The sequence below is a fragment of the Marmota flaviventris genome, chromosome 13 (assembly GCF_047511675.1).
Source record: "Marmota flaviventris isolate mMarFla1 chromosome 13, mMarFla1.hap1, whole genome shotgun sequence".
NCBI lineage: Eukaryota > Metazoa > Chordata > Mammalia > Rodentia > Sciuridae > Marmota > Marmota flaviventris.
In genome coordinates this window covers 35,320,305-35,346,789 of record NC_092510.1, presented here as the reverse complement: position 1 = coordinate 35,346,789, position 26,485 = coordinate 35,320,305, and the positions used below count along the sequence as shown (strand labels likewise).

General features: G+C 37.6%; 1 protein-coding gene across 5 annotated transcripts in view; it reads left to right on the top strand.

Moving 5' to 3' along the window:
* Window positions 1–26,485, top strand: part of Pip5k1b (phosphatidylinositol-4-phosphate 5-kinase type 1 beta) — a 333,977-nt gene that overhangs the window by 184,480 nt on the left and 123,012 nt on the right. For all 5 annotated transcript variants that reach the window (XM_071600584.1, XM_027940141.2, XM_071600585.1 and 2 more), the window contains 4 exons: window positions 3,958–4,257; window positions 23,397–23,608; window positions 25,335–25,418; window positions 25,540–25,588. In XM_071600584.1, the coding sequence (XP_071456685.1) occupies window positions 3,958–4,257; window positions 23,397–23,608; window positions 25,335–25,418; window positions 25,540–25,588 (645 nt within the window). The remainder of the gene's footprint in view (window positions 1–3,957; window positions 4,258–23,396; window positions 23,609–25,334; window positions 25,419–25,539; window positions 25,589–26,485) is intronic.

Sequence of the window (26,485 nt, the reverse complement as noted above, 5' to 3'; positions counted from 1 at the left end):
ATTAAAATTAAATGAAACCTTAAAATTTAGCTGAACAAATGGTTTTATCCCCATCATAAAAGTAATATACAACAAGCAATATAATTCATCTGTTACCAAGAAAAAATGTGAACATCATGTGATTAACCAAATAGATGTTAAGGAAAACTTAAGAGCCCCAAAAGTAAACATTTTACATACAAATCTTAAAATTAGCAGGGAAGTTTTTTAACATAGTAAATAAATAGATGAACACACATATTGTACATGTCTCTAAGAGTTCATATTACAATCTCTTAGAGAAAAGCAGGTTCCTTTCTAGAAATAATAGAAGACAAGGATGTTCTCCGACAGTCGTCCGTCCTTATACATTTGCTCAAAATTCTGGCAATGACTTCTTGAAAGTCACTGAAATAGAAGAAAAGAATAATTTCTGTTCTTTGTAAATAACAAAGTTGAAAATGAGCAGAACTTCAACAAAACAAACCAGAAATTTCTAGGGGTAATAGGAGTCATGCAGATTTGCAGGATATAAGATAAGTATATAAAAACCCATTGTATTCTATTATATAGATGATATAAAGCTGGATAATATAAAGGAAGAAAGGAGTTCCTGTTCATGATGACAATAATTTATAATGAACATTATTTTTAAAAATAAATATGTAAATAAATTAAAACATACTATAATTGTGATTGGGAAAACAAGCTTTAATAGGCATAACATATGAACTATAATCTATTCAGAAATAATTTTTGTTATAAAGAGAAGAACTCTAAAATACTTGAGTTTATAAAAACAAATACACAAAACCGATATGAAGAAAGCTACAAAAGTATTTTAAGGACATATAAAAGATCTGCCATAATGAAGAGATATACAGATAATCCTGAATTTATTATTGTAAAGATTTCTCTTACCTCCAAATCAACTTATAATTCTAATCTACTCCAATCAGAAATTCCCCAGAACTTGACAAAGTTGATTCATTTGAAAAAGAAAGCAGGTATCATTTTAAGAAAAAAAATGTTTATAAATGAACAGTTGGATGGAAAGTTTCTAAGAATTAACAAAACATTTTTCAAGAAAAGAAAAAGAAAAATGATGGGCCTGCCATAATACATACATCAAAAATCTATAAGGCTGTGAGTAATGTTAAAGATGTGGTATAACTATAGTTCAAGGCAAATGGGTCAATAGATAGCATGAAGTGTCCAGAAGTAGACCCATGTGTCTTTGACTTACTGTATTGACACAGGAGAAACTTACACTCAATTGGAAAAGGGTCACTCTGTTCAATAAATGGTTGTCCACTTTGAGAAAAGAATTACATTCCTTCTCTCAGATCTTTGAACACATACAAAATTCATCCCATGTGCAGCAAAGACCAAATGTAATGACCAAAACTATTAAAAATTGGGAAGAAAATAGAAGTTTATAGCCTTAGGGTGTAAAAATGGTCTGTTAAGCAAAAATTTAAAAATCTCAGAAAATTAATACATAAATGTGACTACATCAAAGAGCAAAACATCAATATAACAAAAATAACAGACACAGAATTAATGTAAGCCCACAGAATATTTCTGGAATGATATATAAAGAAAGCTAGAATAGTGATTTTCTCAAATGTTGGAAACTAGAAGGAGCAGAATCAGAGACAACAGGGCAACTTTTTATCATATGCCCTTTAAGAAGCTATTTTAATTCCTTACCTACTTTTAAAGTACATCAAAAACAGTCATCTGATAGTCCACAAAGGTGCCAGAAACATTTGCTGGAGAAAAGATACCCTTTTTAACAAATGGTGCTGGAAAAACTGGATATCCATATGTAGAAGAACAAAACTTGACCCCTTCTTCTCATCCCTCACAAAAGTCAACTCAATGTGGATCAAAGACCTAGGAATTAGATCAGAAACTCTGCAACTGCTAGAAGAAAATATAGGCTCGATGCTCCAACATATTGGCACGGGCATTGACCTCCTTAATAAGACTTAAGTATAAAAATTAAAACTAAAAATCAATAAGTAGAATTGCATCAAATTAAAAATCTTCTGCAAAATAAAGGAAACAATTAAGAGCATGAAGAGAGAGTCTACAGAATAGAAGATCTTTGCTACCTGCTCCTTAAGTAGGGGATTAATATCCAGAATATATAAAGAACTCAAAAAACTTAAAGCCAAAGAAACAATCCAATTAATGGGCAAAAGAACAAAACAAACATTTCTCAAAAGAAGAAATACAAATGGCCAACAAGTATATGAAAAAATGTTCCACATCTCTAGCAATCAGGGAAATGTAAATCAAAACTATACTGAGATTTAATCTCAGTCAGAATGGCAATTATCAAGAACAAATAATTATAAATGTTGGCAAGGATGTAGGGGAAAAGGTATACTTACATATTGTTGGTCGGACTGGAAATTAATGAAAACACTCTGAAAAACAGTATGGAGATTCCTCAAAAAGCTATGAATGGAACCACTTCATGACCAAATTGTCTCACTCTTCAGTATATATCCAAAAGACCTAAAATCAGCATACTGTAAGGATGCAGCCACATCAATGTTTATAATGTTTATAGCAACACAATTCAGAATAGCCAAGCTATAGAACCAACCTAGGTGTATGTCAACAACAGAATGAATAAAATGTGATGCATATGCACAAAGAAGTATTACTCAGTCATAAAGAAGAATGAAATTATGGCATTTGCCAGTGAATGGATAGATTGGAGAACATGATGCAAAGTAGAATAAGCCAGACCAACAAAGTCAAGGTCAAAATTTTTCTCTGATATGTGGAAGTCAAACCAAAATAAGAGGGGAAAAAGAAAATGAAAAGTAGGGGGAGATTCCATGAAATTAGAAGAAAGATCAGTGGAGTAGAAGAAGGGAACTAAGAGGGAGGCAGGAGGGACAGGAAAAGGGAAGAACAATGGAATGAGTCTGACCAGGCTTTCCTGTGTACATATATGAGTATACCACAATGAATCCCACCTGCATGTATATCTACAAGACGCTCATTTAAAAAAACTTAAATAACTAGAAGAAAGATCAGTTAAGTAAAGGAAGGGGGAAGAAGGGGATGGAAGTAGGGATGGAAAGGGAAAGTGTTGGGGACTCATTTAGAGCAAATTATATCCCATGCTTATATAACTATGTAAAAGTAAACCCTAATATTATATATTACTAAAATGAATAAGAAAGAAACCATAAAAATAGGTGTATATTCTTAATTTTACAATAATAAAAAAGACAATAGGAGAAAATATTTATACCATATAGTAGAAGAAAACAATAGAAATCCAAAGTGTATCAAGAACTTCAAAAGTAACCCAAAAAAAAAAATCCAGAAAAATGAGCAAAAGGCTATTAATACAAAATTATCTTCATGGCAGCTAAAAATACATCAAAATATTAAATTTCTATAATAATCAGGGGTATTTAATTTTTTAAAACAAGTTTCCAATTTTTACCAACCATGCTTATAAAGATGTTAGGGTTCCATAATATTCAGTACTGGTAAATGTGGTGGAAAATGTGTCATCTTACACAGTGTGGTTGTAAATTGGTCTCACCATTCGGCAAGACAGTTTTGGAGGAGCTATTAAAATTTAAAATGTTCGTTTCTTACACCCCAGTGATTAATTTTCTCTTTAACCACCTTAGAATAGTCATTCCTACCTAGTACCCATCAATTTTTTGCCTGTATTTAGTTGGAACTAATTTAGGACATTATGTCCATTTTTAATTCAGCCACTTTTACTGCTCTGAGCTTAGAATGGCACAGCTGCTATTTCAATAAGCAGACTTAAGAAATAAATGAGAAACAATGAAATTTTAGCAATGGATATTGGTAAAGATCATCACATTCCATTTTCAGTTATATTAGCATGAAAACACACCTTTCTTTAATGGAGCATTATTTTGTAAAAATAGAAACTTATAAATATTCTTTTCACTTTTCTGTTTCTAGAATCTAAACCAGAATCCAAGGACTCTTTTGCCAAAATTCTATGGACTCTATTGCATGCAGTCGGGGGGGATCAACATCAGGATTGTGGTGATGAACAATGTCTTGCCCCGCTCCATGAGGATGCACTTCACCTACGACTTGAAAGGCTCCACCTATAAGCGAAGAGCATCCCGGAAAGAGAGAGAGAAATCCAACCCCACGTTTAAGGATTTAGATTTCCTGCAAGACATGCACGAAGGGTTATATTTTGATACAGAAACGTACAACGCGCTCATGAAGACACTCCAGAGAGACTGCCGGGTAAGGAAGCTCATTGCTGTGATTTCCTTGGAAAAGTCGCCTGTGGTCATGTAACTTTGGGCTGCCACTTACCAAAAGCATAGAAATAGGGAATGTCCATAATGGACATGTGGAATCCCAATTTACCCAATCCTGGTGCTGATTCCTGCTTCTGATATTGAAGGAAATGATAGATGATAAGAGAATCACATTGAATCTTTTAACTCACATCTCTGTTGATTTTCATAGTAAGCTAAGTCAGCTTTCTTTGATCAAAATGAAACAAGAAAGCTTTGCTTTATTTTCTTTTCTTCCTCCCCTATGGGAAAGGTAGTTTAACTAGGAACAAATGAAATTTAGGTCTAATGCAGTGACTAGCAAGAAAAGCCATGTACAAATCTTGAATGAAGAGGCAAGCTTAAAGAAAATGTACTCAGTGGGATTAATGGATGGCTCCTTGGAGATCCAGTGTGAATGCAGAACCATGATGTGTACAGCGTATTTGCTGGCATCCTTTCTGAGGTCTGAGTAAGAGGTGTCAGGAATGACACTTGTCAATCAGGGCAAAGACCAATTTCTGCAAGCTTAACCTGAGTGACTGTCAAAAGTAAGGGGGAATTCCCCAGCCTTTAATGCTCTGGGGAAAAAGAAAAAGAGGAAAGACCAAAACCTTGAGAAAGCTTTTCTGACATGGCAAAATTAGGTCAAAGTTCTTTGGGGTGGGGGGGGTAGAAATGCAATCCTAGTAGCTTCTGAAGGATGGTTGCCATTTAATTAATAAACCCTCGGAAATATAATTTCCTGGCCCAGATCATTGCTGTGATTTCCTTGGAAAAGTCACCTGTAGTCATGTAACTTTGGGCTGCCACTTACCGAAAGCATAGAAATAGGGAATGTCCATGATGGACATGTGAAATCCATGTAGGAGGACCGTGCAGGCCACTCAGATAAGTGGCACATAGTGGGAGTGGACAGAAACCAAGATGGGGCAGAGTGGGGCCAAGGGCTGACCAAGGCTTTCTGGAGAAGTGATACAATCAACAAGCCTGGCCACTAGGAAATATGGGGTGTATTGGTATGTTTTCCGGGTTGTGGCTTTTTGGGCCTCCCATGAGTCTGGGAATGTGGCCCAGGATGTTGCAGGGGGAGGAGGACACCTCTCTGCCAGACCAAGCTCACGCAAAAGCCAGCAAAACTCTCCAACCACCCCATCGAATATAGAGGAGGCTCCCTAAGGATCCCAGTCCTACTGTTTGGGGGTTTTTACTTTCTACCTGTTATAGCATGTATGATAAATACATACATAAACACAAAAAAATGTGATTTAGAATTGTTTCTTCACTGAAGTTGTTATGCCACAGCTCCTATTATTCAGATACTGTTTATTGAAGACCACAGTGTGCCAGCAGCCCAAGACTGCCTACTGCACATTGCATTCAGTTCTCCCAGCACCCCTTAAAGTCACGCTCCCATTTTCATTGCTGAAGATTCTTAAAAGAGGTTGAGAAACTTGTCTAGTGTTCCCTAGCAAGTCAGTGACAGAGTCTACATCTGATTGGGTACCAAGCATATGCTCTTAGCTGAAGCTTAAAGATTCACTATGTAAATCTTTTTATTATTATTCTGTTTTCAGAAGTCAGAGAGGAACAGTGGGAATCAAGCAAACAAAAAAATGTCCAGCAGAGCCATTTAAATATCTGGGTGATTCATGTTTTTCTTTAAAAACAAAACAACACACACACACACACATACATTTTAATAGAAATTTTCTTTCCTGTGTTTTTTATACCCTTACAGGATGTGGGTGAAAAGTGATCCTCAATTCCCCAGAGCTCAGTCCAAGCCTGTCCACTTTTAGATTTGCTCTGTGTGTGTGTGTGTGTGTGTGTGTGTGTGCGCGCGCACATGCTGTGTGTCTTGCCTCTTTCATACTAAAAGCCTTTTTCTGCTGTCTTCTAGTATCACATGATTCCATGGGAGGCGGGGGGTGGGGGAGAGGTCAAATGCAAGAGCTGTTGTTCAGGATTTGTCTGTTTATAGTGTTTCCTGAACCCAATACTGAAAGAACAAGGTTAAACAGGACTTTTCAATCGGTAATAAGACCCTGGAGAGTTGCCTATTTTATTTCTTTGGCACATTTATTGTTCCAAGGAACATAAAGATCAGTGTAGAGGTATCCTGAGGCTAACTCTTTCTCACTGGTTGCATTTGATCTTGTATAAGACATAGCTCATGGAACTTCTTTTAATTGCACATAGCATTTACCTTCAGAATGGCTTTTCTCCCTGTAGTATGGAAATGTGTAAATGCTGAGCTGTCAGGAACCTGACTCCTGTCCCTCATCCTGCTTGTCCATAACCAACCCTCTGTGATCAGGAGTCAGCAGCTGGTTCTGGGAGCAGAGCTACACTGAGCAACACATGATTCTGCAATGATGGGTCTTACTGTTTAATAGTCATGGATCACTTTTCACACCTGATGAATACTGTGAACTATCTTCCCAGAAAAAAAAAAAAATGCCCATCAATACAGTGGTTCATGAAGCATTGGAGTTCATCACCCTTTCTCATGTCTGTCCCCCCTGGGCTGAGATTCCACATCCAGGAGCAGCAGTCATCTCTCTTTTTTCAAGTAATCCTCTGAAGGGCCAACTCCCTGGATGGCTGGAAGAGGGGGTATGGTTTGGGCATTGCCAGAGCATCCCTCCCTCTGATATTGCCCTCACTTTGCAGCACTGAGCTGTAGTGAGCTGAGGGATCCAGGGAGACTGGGGCTGCTACTGGCAGCAAACACTGGGAATCTGTGCTGTTAAAATTCCTCTAAGAGCTGGTTGTGGTGGCACACACTTGTAATCCCAGTGGCTTAGGAAACTAAGGAAGGAGGATTGTGAGTTCAAAGCCATCCTCAGCAACTTAGTGAGGCTCTAATCAACTCAGTGAGACCCTGAGTTAAATAAATACATAAAGTAAAAGAAATAAAATATATAAAAGGGCTAGGGATATGGCTCAGTGGTTAAGTGCCCTTTAGTTCAATCCCTGGTACCCCCCCCCCAAAAAAAAAAATTCTCTTAAGACTCCAGAAACAAACCAGCCAAGGGAATGCATTACTGTGTCAGCATGCCAGCAAGAGAAAGGTGAGCTAGACGTATATCAGGATATAGCCTTTTATTCACTTATCAGACAAGTATTACAATTAGACTACGTGCCAACATGAGGCAAATGACCTCCATGTTTCTGATCAATTGCCTGCAGTGTATTGCATGCAATGACACTATTATATTCTAAGGATCAGAGTAGATAACATCAGAGCTGGATTTTGAAGCATGAGAGGAGTCTCCAGGTAAGCAAAGCAGTAGAGAAGCCTATTTGTAAGAGAGAACAATGTCAGTTGGGCACGAAATAGCCTGACATGTTCTAGGAACTATAGTTCTTTGGTGTTGAAGCAGTTAATAGTTGGGGAGAGAAAAGTGGCTAAATAATGTCAGAAGACCCTTTTTGAGGGTGCCAACATCCTCTTAAGGGCTTAAAAGTAGCAAATCCGAGGATCCCAGACCTTTGGACTCCAGCTTTTCTGTTGTTCCCCAGACAGATACGTTAAGCTTCCTAACCTCTTGCCGACCTCCCCCTGCTTCCTGCCCACCCTCCATCTCCTCTTTCTTATTCTGGCTTGCTGTCTCAGACCTTGTGATTCCCTGTCCCTTAGCCTGAGAGCTGTCCAGAAGATCCCTCATGACTCACTGAGCCAGCTCATGTTCCCTATTCTCCTTGGACTGCCTCCTGATTCCCATCAGAGCTGCTGTTTCTAGACTCTGCATCAAAAAGGATTGCTCAGCCTCATCCCGTAGTGAGACATCTCTACGAGTGCCATCCTCTCCCCATAGCCCCCTGGTGTCTTCACCTGGCTTCTCCAACCCACTGGTGAGCACTGTGTATAAGCCAGTCCTTGTGGTGCTCCATCCCTGGCCAGCTCTCACACATAGCACTAATGAAGAACTACTCCAGAAAACTGATCTTGTTTTTTGCTTCAATGCTGCAGAGCCCAGTTCCCAACAGGCATCAAACAATGGGATATTTTCAAAGGAAGGTTCCTGATCTTGGGTTCTCCCCAGTTTCCACTTTGATGCTTCCTAGTCACTGTGCCTGGAGGAAATGGATATAAATAATTGTCCCCTCCACCTGGTCTTCAGACACTTCTATCTGTCTGCTGCTGTGATGGCCATCCACAGTCACAAGTGAACTTGGCTCAGGAGAAAGAGCGGTAACAATGGCAAGTACAAGAGCATCAAGGTCACTTGCCATCACAAACAGGGAGTAGGATTTATCCAAATCATTCCCTGTGATTCCAGACAAGCTGAGATGCACATCCTGTTTGAAAACTGCTCTTCCCAGGTGTTCTGTCATCTTCCCCCAAGCCTCTGCCTCTTCCTGTCTTCCTGACCCAGAGAACATGAGCATTGTGCAGCCAGTTGCCCTAATGAGTGCTCTAAAGGTACCCTTTTCTCCTTCCTCTCCCTCTTTTTCCAATGCAGTAAACCATCATCTCCCATCCGTCTTCTCCTACATGACTAGTGGACCTGCCCCTCTTCACTGTGTGCATAGCTATTTCCTTTATTGAGACCCTGGTTGTTCATCACCTGGAGTTTTGAGTGGCCTTTTCACTGGTTCTCAGTGTCGTTGCTTTCCAACTCATCCCCACCACTGATGCCAGAGTGACCCTCTGATCAGAAGACAGCCAGCCTCTTGCAATTCCCTGGCCAAGGTTCCCCACTGTCTTCTGGCTAAAGCTGGGGCTTCTTAGCTTGGAACAATAAGATACTTCCTGATCTGGTCCTTGCCACGGTTTCTGATGCTTCCTTCAGCTTCCTTCTTCAGCCTTCTCTCTCCTGGAGCATCGCTATTCTGATCTATTGGCCATTCTCCAAAAGTATGGGCCTTTCTGCATGTTTCACTCTGCTCAACCATTTTCCCCTCTTCTACCGCCCTCACCTACTCATCTCAGAACTACTCGGGTATCTCTTCCTTCACAACCACCACGGTGTGTTCCCCATGCTACGCATTCTAGTCTTACCTCTTTCGTGAGATTTCATACACTGTTCTTCTTTCGTAAGCAGATCCCTAAGCCTAAAGATCACACCTCAATCTGTCTTTGTTTACATCTTGGTGCTTAGTAGGTACTTTGTAAATGATTTTTGGAAAATGTATTTGAACAAAGGAATTGTGAGCTGTCTGAGGATAAAGAGACAAGATTGAGTATACCTCCAATAAGTCTGTCTTTGCTGACTTTTGTGTATCTAGCTGTTTTTCAACTCTTGCCTATTTGGAAGGAAGTATTTAGTTTCGCTGTAATGCCTGCCAAATATGGCATTGAGGGTTTAATAAAGCAGCTGATCTCCATTTGATTCACTTGGGATTATCTGAAAAACTGTACTGGCTGTCCTCATATTGAGTCATTTGTTTGGGAAAAAGTGTATTTATATTTCAGTGATTTCCCCATGGAAGCAATGTTATAAATGGTCATTAGACGTCATTTAATATTGGCCCCTGTCTCCTTTAGGTATATATACTCTCTGTCTAGCAAGACTGTAAATGTCCCATTCCTTGTCTCTTTCTGCCTCTGCAGTTCTTAGCTTACTGTATACACTCAGTATACATTTGATTATGATGAAACTCTTTTGAATTGAAATTTTATTTATTAGTTTTGGAAGAACAATTATGAACTATTTTAGTATTCATTTTTAATTTACTGTGGTTATTTCTCCTCTGATATGATTTATCTACAAAAAAAATGTAAAATTCCATATCATTTAATTAAGTTGACAAATCACTACACCCTGTAATATTTTTTGAAAACTCTGGGGGAATGACATGGAGACAAAGTATATTAGTGAGAACTTGTGTTTATAGTCCAAATTTTTCCTAATCCTTCAAGTGGGAGTCATATCAGACAAAGTCTTGATAATTAATGACCTAAATGACTTATTTTACATTTATTATCATTTTTTGTTGAGCAGCAAAGTTATTAATTTTTAAATAGTGTGGAATCAATTTTATTTTTTCACACAAATCATTGTTACCATAAATATTAATAGGTCCTCAGAATTGAATGAAAACAATGAATGAATACTGGAACTTTTTGCAGCATTCAATTTATAGAACAGATTTCTATCAACTATGGGCATGTTTGCATGAGTTACACTAAGGATTATTTTATATGATCCTCAATTTGTCATTATGGCTTGGGCTTACCACAGCTATACTTTTGTTTAGAGTTAATTTTTGCACTTAATTTAGTTTATTTTTTCCTTTGGTATTTATATTGATTGCCTTCCCAGTTATCCTTGGGAAGGAAAAAGTACTTCATAAATAATAAAAGAGATGTACATCTCTTAGTAATGGTGATGTTTAAACTTAACTTCTTTCCTTTTATCAGTAAGAAATTAGATTTTATTCTTAGGCTTCAACCATAAAATGAAAAGGGTACAGGGATATCATTGACTCTATACCTCTGAGATTCTTTACAATAGAAGGTACAGATGAATTCACTATCTTTCAAAGTAGATTTTACAAACACTATAATTCCATGATGTATATGATTTGCTCCACTACTTTGCATTATATTTTGAGTTTTGTTACCTATAATATTATTTATTTTGATAACATAACAGTATTTACATGAAGCACATTTTAAATTGGTGAACAAATTACTAAATAAAACTCACTCATAGAATCAAAGATTGAGCTGGAAGGGATATTAAGAGTTCCCGGGAATGTAGAATGGTGCCGTCCTTTCCCTAGTCTAAGAGATAATGTAACTAGACAAGCCGAGTTTCCCAATGAGGATAGAAATTACAACATTGTCATATTTAGAAGAAATTTTTTTAAGTTATGTCTCTCTCTTTTTTTTTTTTGACATAATTGTAGGTTCATTTGAAAGATGTCATATACCCTTACCCAGCTTCCACCAATGGAAACATCTTATACGACCTTGGCATAGTATTGCAACCCAGAAATTGATTCACATATAAGCTAGTGATGTTTTTCAGATTTCTCAAATTTTGTAAATTTTACATGCACATGTGGGTATTAGAGGGAGGATTCTGTGCAATTAACATATACATGCAGATTAATATAACCACCTCCACCACAGGCAAATGCAGAGTCACTCCTTCTCAAGATCTCCCAGGCTACCCTTTTACAGCCATGGCTACCTCCCTGTTCCATAAACCCTGCCTAACCTTGTGCAAGCACAAATCTATTTTATACTTCTTTAATTTGGCATTTCAAGAATACTATGCAAATGGAATCATAACATGTAGGACTGTTGAGCTTGGCTTTTTCCACTTGGCCTGATGCCCTTGAGGTGCATCCACATGATTATCTGTATCAATAGTTTGTTTCTTTTTATTGCTGAATGATATTTCATGATATGAATATGCCACCATTTAATATTTATCTTCTTAAGAACATGTGGGTTTTCTTCTGGTTTTTGAGATTTCATATAAAGCTGCTCTGAACATTGGTGCACAGTTTTTTTGCCAGAATGGCTGCATCATTTTACATTCCCACCAGAGCTGTATGAGTGACCCATTTTGTCCCCTTACTTGCTAGCATTTGCTATTGTCATTATTTTTTATTCAGTCATTTTGATCAGTATGTATTGAAGTCTCTCTTGTAAAAGTTGCCTAAGTATAAATTCTCCAGAAAAGCAAAGGATAAAAGTAATGAAAGGGCAATTTTGGGTGTATTGGAAAGAGTAATAAAAGCAAAGCTGAAAAACTTACAGTTAAGTCTAGTGACTGCTAGTATGTCCATGGGATTTAATGCAATTGACTGGAATTCCAAAGAAGAGGCTTAGAGTATGTATTTCTAATAATAAACACTTTTAGCCAGGCACAGTGGCATGCACCTGTAATCCCAGCAATATAGGAGGTTGAGGCAGGAGGATCACAAGTTCAAGGCCAGCCTCAGCAACCTTGGCGAGACCCTGTCTCAAAGAATAAAAAGGGTAAAGGAGGTAACTCAGTGATAAAGTGCCCCTGGGCTCAATCCCAATACTCCCTCCCAAAATTAAATAAAATATAAAAATAAGTATTAAAAATAAACATTTCTGTGAGACTAAATTCTCATATTACTTCATGTAAATCTATTATGTAGCCATTGGTATTTTTACATTATAATTGCTTGATTTCATATTTAATGTTTGCTACTAAAATCTGCTCTCTTTGAGAACAAGAACTGTGTGGTTTCGTTTTCCCATCCTTTAGCCTGTGTGACAATTCTATTCCACAGTTCTCTTGGTGTCAGTCTTCTGATGAACCCTAGGAGCTAACAATACCAACACTTTTTGAAATGGTGGATCTTACCTAACCAATAAATGCATCAAAGTAGATTTTGATAATAACCTGTACACAATTTGTTATGAAAGAAAACCAAAGTCAATTGTGTCAATGTTATAAATTTTTGTATATTTATTTGATGTAAACTTGTTTGGCTCATTTGGCCAATGTTTGTTAATGGTCAGTAACTTAGTAAATTACAACTGTGCTGACTCCCCAGTCTTCTCATTTAGGTCATGATTGATGTCCCCGTTTAAGACTGGCCACACACCACACTGTTCACTACTCTTGGAATGGACCTGTTCTTTGTCCAGGTTTTTGCCCTTTGCTGCAGGTTAGCTCTGAAACAGGAACAGGAAAAGCAGGAAAGAATCTCCTGCTGGCAGTAACAAAAGAGAATATGATCAGTGTGAGATGTGGCAGAGTGGCTGAAAAAATCAAAATATTCTTTTATGCCTGACTTTCTACTAAGAGATATCTCCATGTGAACCACACAAGTAATTCTCAGTATTTTGCAAAACTACCCATTCTAGTTTTTAGTAGACACAGGTTTCCTCTCACATATAACACATAGATACCTAAGTAGCTTAATAATTGAAACACACAATATGTAATATGTAATCATCAAATAGATCTATACAGTACAGTGTATGCAGTACATAATTTCATGGGCACTAAGGACATCTCTCCTAGGCTCAGTTAATGTTTGTTGTGGATTGCTTTGAGCCAGCAGGACTCAACCTTATAGGTAGATTCTCTCATTATAACAACTCTATGAAATGAGTGCCTTGGTTCCCTTTTGACAGATAAAGAAGACTGAGGAGGGGTTGAGTTTGCCCTGGTCTTCAGGGTTCACACTGCTGGATCCAGGGCTCACCTATGTGTGTCTACCTGCAAAGTCCTGTTCCTCCATCCTCTCATTCTCCTTAAGGAGCTCACAGGGGCAATGGGAGACAGTCCACTGAAATGAAAGCTCTTAAGTCATAACAGATATAGACATCAAAGGCTTGAAGTGCCCGTGACTGGTCTTTCCAGCTCTGACAAGAAAACACAGTAGGAGTCAGGAAGAGGCTCTGTCAAAGTAGACACCTTGGTTGGTACAGAACAATGAGTTCATGAAATTTGCAACCTATTTCCAGGAGGGACAAAGGAAGGAAAACCATGCCATGACTGAAGAATACAATGTAAAATAAATAATCTAAAGATTAATTTTTTTAAAGGTAATGAAAAGCATAATCAAGCCCATTGACACTGGCCAACTCTTACCAACATGTGCGCCCATGAAATCCTATTAACATAAAAGCATGACTACTTTCTGAGAAATGTGATGGTTACAGTGGGATTGATTGTTTTTTAAATCTGCTAGAGAAGGAGATCAGGAACTAGATGTGTGATGTTGAATGCTGTGAGAGCAGCTTTAGGGAATTCTCAGTAACTACAGAAACTGAAGGATTTTCAAGCCAGTAGCGGGGTTTTGCTTATTGGCTTTTTTTTTTTTTTAACCCTCCCTTCAAATCAACAGAAGCATTATAAAAAATTCTCCAGAAAGATGAAAACAAGAGACTAAAAAAAATAAATAAATAAATACAAAAATGCCTTCCTGATCCCTGAGAAGTAAACTCCTTTTCCTTTTCTTCCTGAAAGAAATATTACCTCAAGATTAAGGGCTGAAGTATTTCCTGAGTTTGTTGTCATGGTGGTGGCTGTGGCTATGGTTGTTGTCACGTGTCTAGATAGTTATTTTTTAGTCACTTGTCACCTAGAAATTGAAATATGTGAAAACTCAGGCTAATGGAAGCTGAAGTCTTTGGGCCTATGAAGAGAATGATGCTGTACCGGGTATACAAGTGTTTCCTGCTTTTGTAAGAGAAGAACCTACCAGTCTTTGATTTCGTAGATGGCCCTAAGGGTAGAGGGAAGGTCATTGGAGGTCCCAAATGGGAGGTCCACACAGCATCTGAGGGAAGGGAGCTAAGGGAAGGAAATGTCCCCACAGACCACTTCCCCCTCCCTGCAGGGGATCCTGGGGAAGCCAGAGGAGAGCTGTAGGCCAAAGGACAGGGGCCACAGGGGGCTGATGGGAGCAACTCTGGCTTTGAAGATGTATGTGGAAAGGCTTTGAGGTTGTTGCTGTAGATCCAGTGGTGGGTGCCCTCAAAGTCAGTCACAGGGATCATGATAAGAATTAGAACAGTGTTGTCAAAACCTGAACCAAAGGAGTGAAGGGGCAGCAAATCGCAGCCATTTTCAAAAATGGAGTTGAGGTTGCATATCTTGAGAAGAACTTCTAGAATCTGATAAAAGACTGAGTTGCAGAGACTTAGGTGTATTTGAAGTTTTCAGAATGGGGGAAAGATCACAGAGTTGAGCAAATGGCTCAGAAATATGCTTTGTGTGGTATCTTCATTACACAGTTTATTGTGTACTGACAAATGCAACCTTGTCTTCCCCACAAAAGCTTTCAACTTAGGCTACTTACACCAAAGCATAAAATCAGTTTCATCTTGTAGGGCTTTCTTTTATTCATTCAGCCTGCAGTGCCCGTGTACAGAGCACCCACAGAGCTGGCAGAACAGGGCCTGCAAGACTGCCTGGGAAGAGCCAGGGGCTTCCAGAAATATCACCACACACTGGTTTCTGAGAGGCCCTGACCTGCATGTATGGCTCTTCATCCCTGCCAGGACCGGTCAACACTTTTTATATGTCCTTCTCTCCTACAAGTGAGTGTCCCTCTGATCTCACCAGTGTGCTTCCTTCAAAGAAATTCTCAAATTTAGTATTACAAACCAGGAAGTACATCTGTCCTCACTTTTGTCCTTTGAAAAACTGCTATAAAGATTGGTGTGTGTGTGTGTGTGTGTGTGTGTGTGTGTGTGTGTAAGATCTTTTTAAATGATGGATGACTATTTTCAATGCATATAAGTATGCTTCTATCACATGAAGCTTTTTAAGTGAGGAGGGAAAAGGTCTTGGTACAGGTTAATCCAGCAGAGTCCAGAGTTCTAAATCACACATTAGACTCAGTACAAAATACATTATTGCCAGAACTAGGCTAAGAGCTTAATATTTATTTCATTCTGCTTTACCAGCCAAAATTATGTCTTGTCACAGCCTGTATTTTCTCTTCATTACGTTAGCAAAGAACACTCTGAGCTTTATTGAGGAAATTAGATTAAATTAAAAAGCCAGCATTCAGCTCTAACTAGACTTGCACATGTAAGTAATTCTGACGCTGTGCTCTGAAGGGCCTGCTTAGTGAGGAATAGCAGACCCTTAGATTCATTTTTCCCTAAACCACTATTTCCAGGAATGTCTATTTGCATAAAATGTCTGGGATACTATTTTGAATTTTCTTATTTATTGGCTTAACACAAATGTTCTGTGTCAATCATTAAATTCTTGTTCAAGAACTAAACTAATATAAATTAGCTAGAAAAATTACTTGAAGCCATTGATGTAGCTTCCTGTCAACTCCACTTTCGGTTAACTCTTTAGATCCTCCATCAAAGAATGATCAGTTGAGATGAGTATAAAATGTAGCCAATTTTCTGCTTTTACTACTTCACTTAAGATCCCAGATTACTAATTTTTATTTTCATCTGTGCCATCTCTACCCTAACATCAATAGAGATGGTGGTAAGTTAACTCTTAACAAGAATAGCAATGCACTTCATGTAAGCATTTCAAACAGTATATGAAACTTTATTTTTGAAAAGTTCAAACATATATAAAAGTGAACAGAATATTATAAATAGCACGCACACACACACACACACGTGCTGGGCCCAGTTTTAACAATTTGTAACTCAGAAAACTCTGGTTCATTTTACTGCCTCACTCCCCATGTAATCTGAAGCACATTCCATGTCTCACATCATTTTATTCATACATATCTTAGTAAAATCCCCTTAATGCTAAAGACCCCTTTTTTAAAAACTAAGATGCCAATATCATTCATTTAAAATATTAATAATTCTAACTAATCATCAAATAGTGTTCTAATTTGTAACTGTTTCAGAAAAAAATATTTGGATCAGCATTGAGATAAAGTCTATTTAAGTCCCACTGTCACTCTTAATTTTCATTTTGAAAATTAATTATTTTGAAGGTATTTATCAGAGAAATGGGGTTGTTTATCTCAGAGTCTGGATTTGGTAATTACATCTCTGGTTTCATTTATCATTCTCCTCTCTCATCTACTTTTTCTATAAATTGGTTGTTGGGCCCAGAGGTTTGGTCACCTAGAGGTTTGACTTCAGATAAACTGTCTCTTCCCATCAGAAGGCACACAATATCAGAATGCCTTTCTTTATGTGATGTTAGAGATGTTGATAACCAATGACCAGATCCTTAATTCATTGGGAATTATGTCTGATTTATTCTACTGTCTTTCCTATTACCATCCCCCCCCCTTCCCATCATTCTGCTTTGTTTAATCCACTGAACTTCTATTCTTCCTGACCCTTGTTTAGTGTCAACATCTGCATATCAGAGAGAACATTCTCTCTTGGGTTTTGTGGGATTGGCTTATTTCACTATCATGATAATCTCCAGTTCCAACCGTTTACCAGAAAAAGTCACAAAGTCATTCTTAAAATAGGGGATTTCTAATTATATTGTTTATTAGCTAGAATGTACAAGAGAGTTTGAAACAAGAGAGTGTCTGACACATAGTAGGCGTACAATAAAATAGTTATGCAGAATTGATTACTTTTTGTAAGAACCCCTGTGATGTAGGAAATTATTAGAAGTCTTGCTGACTTAAGATTCACTTAATAAAGCATCTCCTCTTCTTGTAGAACCATCATCTTTCTTGACTTTGCATAAGGCAAAGTCTAGTCTCGAGCTAGAGATAGCTCGAGTTGCATTGTCTTTACCACTCTTAATATCTTCTGGTGCTGGTACCAGTTTTTAAATGCAGCTGTTTTCAATGACATTTTGGATTCACCCAAGGATTGTCCTTTTTCAGTCTTATGCTAATTTAACTTTGCATTCTTTTTTTAATTAATTTTTTTATTTATGTATGACAGCGAAATGCATTACAATTCTTATTCCACATATAGAAGCACAATTTTTCATATCTCTGGTTGTACAAAGTATATTCACGTCAGTTCGTGTCTTCATACATGTACTTTGGATAATAATGTCCATCACATTCCACCATCATTTCTAACCCCATACCCCCTCCCTTCCCTTCCCTCCCCTCTGCCCTATCTAAAGTTCGTCTATTCCTTCCATGCTCCCCCCACCCACCCCACTATGAATCAGTCTCCTTATATCAGAGAAAACATTCTGCATTTGTCTTTTTTGGGTTGGCTAACTTCACTTAGTATTATCTTCTTTAACTCCATTCGTTTACCTGCAAATGCCATGATTTTATTCTCTTTTATTGATGAGTAATATTCCATTGTGTATATATGCCACATTATTTTTATCCATTCATCTATTGAAGGGCATCTAGGTTGATTGCACAGTTTAGCTATTGTGAATTGTGCTGCTATAAACATTAATGTGGCTGTGTCCCTGTAGTATGCTGTTTTTAAGTCCTTTGAGTATAGACTGAGTAGAGGGATAGCTGGGTCAAATGGTGGTTCCATTCCCAATTTTCCAAGAAATCTCCATTATTGGAAAGCAAAGGAACCGATAACAGGAAAACTGAAAAAGCCCTGGGCTGTGTTACAGAATAGATCTTCCATCTTAAAGCCAGCCCCAAGCATTTTGGGGTAGTCAAAGAGTCTGCAGTTGACCAACCTGTAACATGTTGTCCCAACAGTAGTTTCCCAAAGATAAACATGGTAAACTCTTATTGGAATCAAAGCTCAGCCAAGCTTATAGCAAAACAACTTGCCTTTGATCTGCCATTGGGTTGTGTGCCTATCAAACAGTACATTAAAAGAGTCTGTCAATATTAGCTTGAGTTTTGCCCTTGGCACAGAATGTATACAGCTCCTACAGTGTAAGTAGGTTTGGAAACATTGTGGGCTTTTATCTTTATTTTTTTGACAACACAACACATAATCACAATAAATGTTTTCAGTGCTAAAAAATTTTCACAGGCATTATAACGATGATGCACAAGTATCAACTTCTTATATTTAAGACAGAAGAATGTAGTGGTAGAACTTCTTTGCTGCAGAATATTTTGATTTTTACTTACATTTGCAACATAGCAAATGTGCATTCCTACTATGTTCAGAGCACACAACAGAAAACACAGTGTAAAACTAGCCTTTGGTGAGCCAAGCAGTTTTGTGCTTATCGAAAAAAAAATAACAGATAAAACCTGAGGTAGATTCTTAAATCATGGAGGAACACTGATTATGATCACGTGGTTGGGTTTTCTGAGGGAAGACATATTCCCAACAATTTGTTGACATCATTAATAAAATTTTCATTTAGGTAAGCTAAGTTAGGCTCTAAAAGGGAAAAAAAAAAAAAAAAAACAGTGGGAATTAGAAAGATAGTAAGAACCTTCCTGAAGAAATAGCATGAGCAAAATATCAGGGCTTGCATCTTCAGAGCACATTTAGGGATAATTAAAGAATTTCAGTTTGACTAGAGGGGGAAGTATCTCTGGGATGGCAGTAAACAAAGAGATGTTGGTAGGGGCCATAGTAGCAAGGACCTTCAGGGCCAAACAGAGGCATTGGCACAAGAAATGACAAGCTTTAAGAAGAGGGGTTATTGTGAACCTGGTAAAGCAAGGGGGTCAAGAATGGATCTGAAAGGGAAGTTGAAAATGAGTCATTACAGAGAAGGAATGTTTTGATAATAAAAGTTGCAAGACTGGACAACTTAATTAAAGGAAGAGGAATCTGAAATCTACATTAGTAAAAATCATTAGAGTGATTTCAAATGAAAAAGGGAAATGAAGAGAAAGAACTGCTTCAGGGCAAAATAAGGTCCCAATGTGACCCTGGGTGGGAGATTAGGGATATCCAGAAGGCCACTGGGGTGCAGCTAGGGATGAGATCAAACCAAAGATTGCAATTTAGGAATTGTCTCTAGAAAGATGGTAGTTGGAATTTACGTCTGAAAGATTCCCAAATGTATCCACCTCTCCCTCCGACTCCCTGCTGCTCCCACCTCATTCAGGAGTCATCATCTCTTACACTCAGTCTTTCAATGATATTATTGACTTAAAATAGTCCTTGAGAGAGAAAGAAATCTCTCTGACCTTGACAATAAAAAGCACCGCAGTATTCCAACTTCCTTCCAGTTTTATGTAGCTGTGGGAATGATCTCTGATATTTTACTTTATAAGTGAGAAGGTAAAGAAGTGCCCAAGCTAGATGGAAAGGCACCTGTGTTTGCATTGTAACTTACATTTTGAATGGCAAATGCACAGGTACAGAATCTACCAGCAGCTGTGAGGTCAGGCAGACATTCTGGAAATAAATGTGCACCCAAGTGACGAACTGGATCGTCTGCTGTGTCACCAAATGTTGCTCACTCTTGCAGTTTGTGCATGTTAAGTTTTTGGCAGATTTATTAATTCCTTTAATTAAAGAACTGGGAGGATATGAATAATGGAACTATTTTGTTCCTAACTGATGCAAAACTTTAAAACACATAATTAAAAATCTACTCCCAGAATTTTCCATTACAGAAGTTTTAAATTTTGATTTAAAATATATGCATATATATATATGTCTTTTTGTTTCCTGACATTTTTTGTGGCTGGTGATTTTTGCCTAACCAAACACCTAAGATTTATGATTAACTTTTCACATAATGGGAATAGAATTTCTTTTTTAAGCCTTCCACTCTGAAAGGAGGAACCTTGTCCTCCTAAGAACAATTCAGTTACCTTCCACGATGCTAACAATCCAATATAAGAGTAAAGAGGAAATGAATCTCTTTTTACAGCCTTTTCTAAGTTTCTCTTGAAGATTTTTAAAATGTACTTTTTTATTTTAATTGGCTATAGTAGTTGTACATATTTATGGAGTATATTGTTTTATTTTGATTCATGTATAGTGATCACATCAGGGTATATAACATCTTTCTCAGACATTTATCATTTCTCTGTTTGGAGCATTCAAAATCCTCTCCACTAGATATTTTGAAATATATAATTAATTGTTGTCAAACAGAGTTAGTTCTTTTACTCATCTATAGAATATTAGAAGTTCTTCCTCCTGTGTCCATTATCCATCCTGTCTCCATCACCTCTCCCTCACACCCTTCGCAGACCCTGGTAACTACTGTTCTTCTCCATATGAAGGTTATTCTTTTAAAAAATAATAATAATAAACCCAGAGCCAGATGCAGTGATACACACCTATGATCCAGCTACTTGGGAAATTGAGGCTGGAGGATCCCAAGTTCCAGGCCAGCCTGGGCAACTAGCGAAACCCTCTCTCAAAATAAAATAAAAAGTGCTGGAGGTAGCTCAGTGGTAGAGTGCTTGCCTAGCCTGTATGAAGCCTTGGGTTTTAGTCCCCAGCACTGCACAACAAACCAACCAACCTAGAAAAGTATTTGACAGCTTAAATGATCAGGATCATTTCTTACTCTATGCTGTAGTTACAGTTGGACCACAGCCTGACTTCTTATCACTTATAAAATTGACCTAAGGACAGTAAATGGGACTGCAAATCCAAACCAGTTTACGTTAAATAAATATAAGAAAAATGTGTTATAAAGAAGGCCTTTTAACAAGCAGAATTAATTTGCAGATACTTTGCAGAGAAAAATGAAATAAACAAGATGATGTCAGGATTGTTTTTCAGTCTTCACCACTCCTAGCTAGAGGAAATGATTCCAGGTGCCTGTTAGGAACATCCACAGTGTTGTTACAGTCTAATTAGAATTTGTTTTTGAGGCCAGTTCACTACTTTGGAAAAAAAAAAATCATTTACAAATGAGTACTGTGGGCTATGCAGGGAAACATGGTTGAGTCTTTACCAGATGAAACTAGGAATGTTCTCCATAAAGATTATAAGGCAGTCATTTTAGAGCCATTGACCAGAATTGCAGGGTTGAAGGCCTGTCATTTCCTGTTGAACATCCAGGCGATACTATGGGTAACCACAAACCCAGAAATTTTAGAAAAATCAAAATTGGCCAAAATAACACTGGTAAGAGGCTGTGTCCCTGCCTGCTTGACACTAAACAGTCTTGTTTTCCATGGTCTTGCTGCTTCTAACAGGGCAAGACCCCGCCATGGAGAACTGACTGATCCTCAGGCATTGGGTCAATAGTCAGAGAAGTATTACCTATCACTTCTCCTTCCTCCTCCAATCCTGACTGCACTTCTTAGGTTAGGGAGGCTGCTTCCACATCACTATCAGACCACTGTCAGATCTCTTGGGTTAGAAAATTCCATGTCTCAAACTTCTAAAATAATGAGTTTCTATTCTCATCTCCTCTTGTCTGCCTCCTTTCTCAAAGTACAAACTTAGTAATTTGAAAGATGAAGGGGGACCATTTCATGGTATTGGACACTCACAGCCCCCTCTCAGGTGTCCTCATTAATGGCTAAGATGCCTACCCAAGGAAAACCATCTTTTGAAGACTGTGTACATACATGCAGATATATATATATATATGTATATATATTACCCAAAGTCTTTGTCAGATACCATCCATGAAGTGACACTGATAGGTCTTTGAGTCCCTAGACCTTATCCCTTCTCTAATATATCATGAATATCTGACCAAAAACAGTTGAGTTTAAGAAGAATGAGAAGCTGGCCAGGCACCGTCAAGCACACCTGTAATCCCAGCAACTCAAGAGACTGAGGCAAAAGGATTGCCAGTTCAAGGTCAGCCTCAGCAACTTAGTAAGACCCTTCCCAAATTAAAAATAAAAAGGGCTGGGATAAAAAGAAAAAAAGAGTTCATTGTAGGGAAGAATTATATACAAAGTAGTAGGAAAAAAATTTATAGAGGAAAACACCCAATATTCAGACACTTTTTCTGAACATTCTTTCTCTACCTAGGAAGGGTTCCCAGTGTCAAAGCCCCCTGAACTCTGAAACCATTTTGAAGGACTCTTATCTAGTCCATGTCACCTGTCATTTTTCTTTCAGAGCATTACTATCTCTTTTTTTTTTCTAGATATATTCAATTATTTTTAATTTCTTCACCTCCTCACTCTCTGCCGTTTGGATAATTAAGCATTAAGTCCTATTCTTTGTTGAGATCATATATTTTTAAAAGACTGATTACAGGAAACTAGCAACCTTGAGATACAGGCTTTGAAAAGGAAACCAATAAACTTAGCAAGAGTTAGATTTTTGAGAACAGAATCCAAGCAACCACACATTCCAGCTGAGTCTTCATGCTGAGGAAGTTACAAGCTTGTAGAGACAATTGGCCATTGGTTTCTCTACTCTAGAGCTTATTAAGAGTGTGAATGCCGGAGTTGACCACTTAGGTCTCTGTCGCATGCTGTGTGTTATTGAGCAAATTGCTTTATTTTTCTATTTTTTTGGTCTCTAGAATAGAGCCAATAATAGTACCCAAATCATAAAGTAGTTATGAGGATTGAATGAAAGTGAAGCACTTAGCACCTGGTGCATGGAAAGTTTTCAATAAATGCTGATAATAAAAAACATTCACGGAGGTTTAAGAAAAGATGTGCTTGCTTTAGATTTGCATAAAAATTTCATCTTGCAGCCACTGTACCAGTCCTTTCTGCGTGTGGCCTAATAATAACCTCAAGTGTTTTTATTGGGATTTTTTTTCCTCCATCAGCCACTCCACGGGAGAGATGCAAGAGCAGTGCATCTACATATTTAGAGCTCTCTGATTCCATGAAGATGAGGCTTATAAGCCATTTGGGTTAACTGGCTTCTTGGGTCTTTTTCTTCTTCAGGTGCTGGAAAGCTTCAAGATCATGGACTACAGCCTTTTGCTGGGAATCCACATCTTGGACCATTCCCTTAAAGACAAAGAGGAGGAGAACTCACAAAATTTGCCTGATCCAAAGCGGCCTGGGATGCAGAAAGTTCTCTATTCAACAGCCATGGAATCCATCCAAGGTCCAGGGAAATCTGGAGATGGGATCATCGCAGAGAACCCAGACACGTAAGTGCAATCACATGCCCACCCTGATTGTGACAGCCCTGCCCCGCTGGGTAATTATAAGTAGTCACATCCCCCCTCAGCACTGAAGCACTTAACACCTGGTACATGGAAATAGATGGCATTCTGAGAATGGATTCCTACTTGGCACTAACATCCGTACAACCAGCCTTCATTTCTCTTCATCAAAGGATAACTAGACAAGTGACAGTGTCCTGGTTGTTGTTGTTCTTTCACCCACAAAATTTCTTTTTTCAGATGTCTGCATTTTCCAAAAATGGTCAAAAATGTTTCTGCTCCCATTTACTACATATTCAAAGTATCAACCATAAGAGGGAAGAATAAACTTTGGATTGAAATACACATATATTTAAGCAAATACAAGATAGGAATGGTGTTCACAATTCCGAGCTCTTTTTATCTGCATGAGGGGATTCTGTTGATCTAGTCCTACACCCTGGCAGATGTGGTCTCTCTCCTCAGCCAGATGTGATGGTAACTGCAGGATTCATTCGCATGTGTAAAGTGCATATTGACAATGGAAGCAATTACAACCAAAATAATTATTGAAGTGGTTAACTTTATCAGATGCATGTATTAGCTAAGCAAGGAGACTGAAAAAAAATCATTTTCTGAGGTTATAATGGCCTGATTTCTAGAATTCTCCAACAATATCTAAACCATAGGCATATTTTACTTTTATAAAAGAAATTAGTTGTAATCTTTGCTTGTGATTATATCTAAATGTTCAATCATCAGTTAAATTATCCTATATCCATATGGTGAAACACTACATGCTATTAAAAATCACAGTACATTGAATGTAAAGAAATGCTCATCAGCCAGGTGCAGCTTTGGAGGCTGAAATAGGAGAATCGTGAGTTCAAAGCCAGCCTCAGCAACAGTGAAGTGCTAAGCAACTCAGTGAAACCCTGTCTCTAAATAAAATACAAAATAGGGCTGGGAATGTGGCTCAGTGGTCAAGTGCCCCTAAGTTCAGTTCTCCGTACCAAAAAAAAAAAAAGAAAGAAATGTTCATCATTTAGTAAGTGAAAAAGTCAGATTATAAAACATGATAAATTAAATAATCCCCTTTATAGATTAATAAACATACTGCAAAGTATACCAAATATTAATAATTATCTCTTCACTCTATGAGTGGATTTTTAATATATTTTCTATATTCTTTTCTATGTTTTATGGGTTTTTTATTTTTTTCGATGTTGATAGACCTTTATTTTATCCATTTATTTATATGTGGTGCTGAAAATCAAACCCAGTGCCTCACACATGCTAGGCAAACACTCTACCCTTGAGCCACAACTCTAGCGCCTTATATTTTTTAATCTCAACAATAAACATTTTTTTGATCAGAAAAAGAGCATTGCATTTTTTAAAAATAATATTTATTATATTCTAAGAGTTCTTGGCCACGCTTTTAAAAGAGAAATAATTTTTAAATTGGATTCTTCTCATCCAACTTTTCAGAGCTGACAGCTATGATGTTTCTCCATTGTGGGAAAGTACATCATTCTGGATTGCCAGGAAGACCGTTAACTGGATGCAAAAAAAAAAAATATATATATATATATATATAGATAGATAGATAGATAGATAGATAAAGAATTCTTAAAAGATATTTATTTTCAATCTATTTATTATAAATATTTTTAATTTTTCTAGTCTTAAAATATTCAATAAAATATTTTCTCTTTTGTTCTATCAACAGAATGGGAGGCATTCCAGCTAAAAGCCATAAGGGGGAAAAACTACTTTTATTTATGGGCATTATTGACATTCTACAATCATACAGGTGAGACATTTGGGGAAGTGGTCTTTTATTATTTTCAAGTCATCCAAAATGTTTTTGAAAATTCATCAGATATGAGTGGTTCTGCATTTTCATGGTTATTTTTCTATCTGTTTACATGTAGGTTAATGAAGAAGTTAGAACACTCCTGGAAAGCTCTTGTTTATGATGGTGTAAGTAACTGATGTTCCTTGTTAAACTGCGTATATTTTTAGTTCCTCAGAAACTTCTACATGTGTCTAGGAAACTGTGACATTGCGTGTTAAGAGGTAAGGAGCAAAGGTCGTTATAAACTCAGAGTCTTAGACTAATAGATTAGTCCACACTAAAAACAAAGACCACATAAATTCAAATACTCTTCATATAGATGACATCCAGCCTAGTGGCTTAGTAGAGGCCAAGAACAAAATGATAGCTGTTTCTGTGGGAAATGCAAAGCTCCCAATTATGAGATAAGGAGGGCAAAAATCTCTTTTCAAAAAGACACTGAGAATAGTAGGGCTGTTGAAATAAGATTCTCAGGAGACCAGGTCACGAGTAGCTTGATCCCTGAATTTGATGGTGGACACCCCTGGACTTGAACTCTGCCATCACCACTTGACCAACCATGTGAGCAAGGCTCACTGCTTGTGATTTGGCCTCTCCTTGGTTTCTCATCATAACAGAGCAATTATAGTAGTACTGGCCTGCTATGAGGATGAAATAAAATAATCCGTGTGCATATTCAGCCAGAAGCCAAACACTTAATAAGGACACAGGAAGTGAAAATGTTTAAGGTAGTGCAGATTTATATGTGTTATGGATTTACATATTTATATACATGCTGACTGACAGGAAGATGTCACAAGAGTTATGGGTTTTTTTGTTTTGTTTTATTTTGGTGCCAGAGATTAAACCCAGGGGTGCTTAACCACTGAGCAGCATCCTCAACCCAAGAGTTAAGTCTTAATGTAATTAAAGAAAAATTTAAATATCAAAGAGAAAGTAGTCTTCCTCTCTCTCTGGCTCTCTCTCTCTCTTATGGGCACTGCACATGCACACACGTGCACACATACACACCCATAGAGACA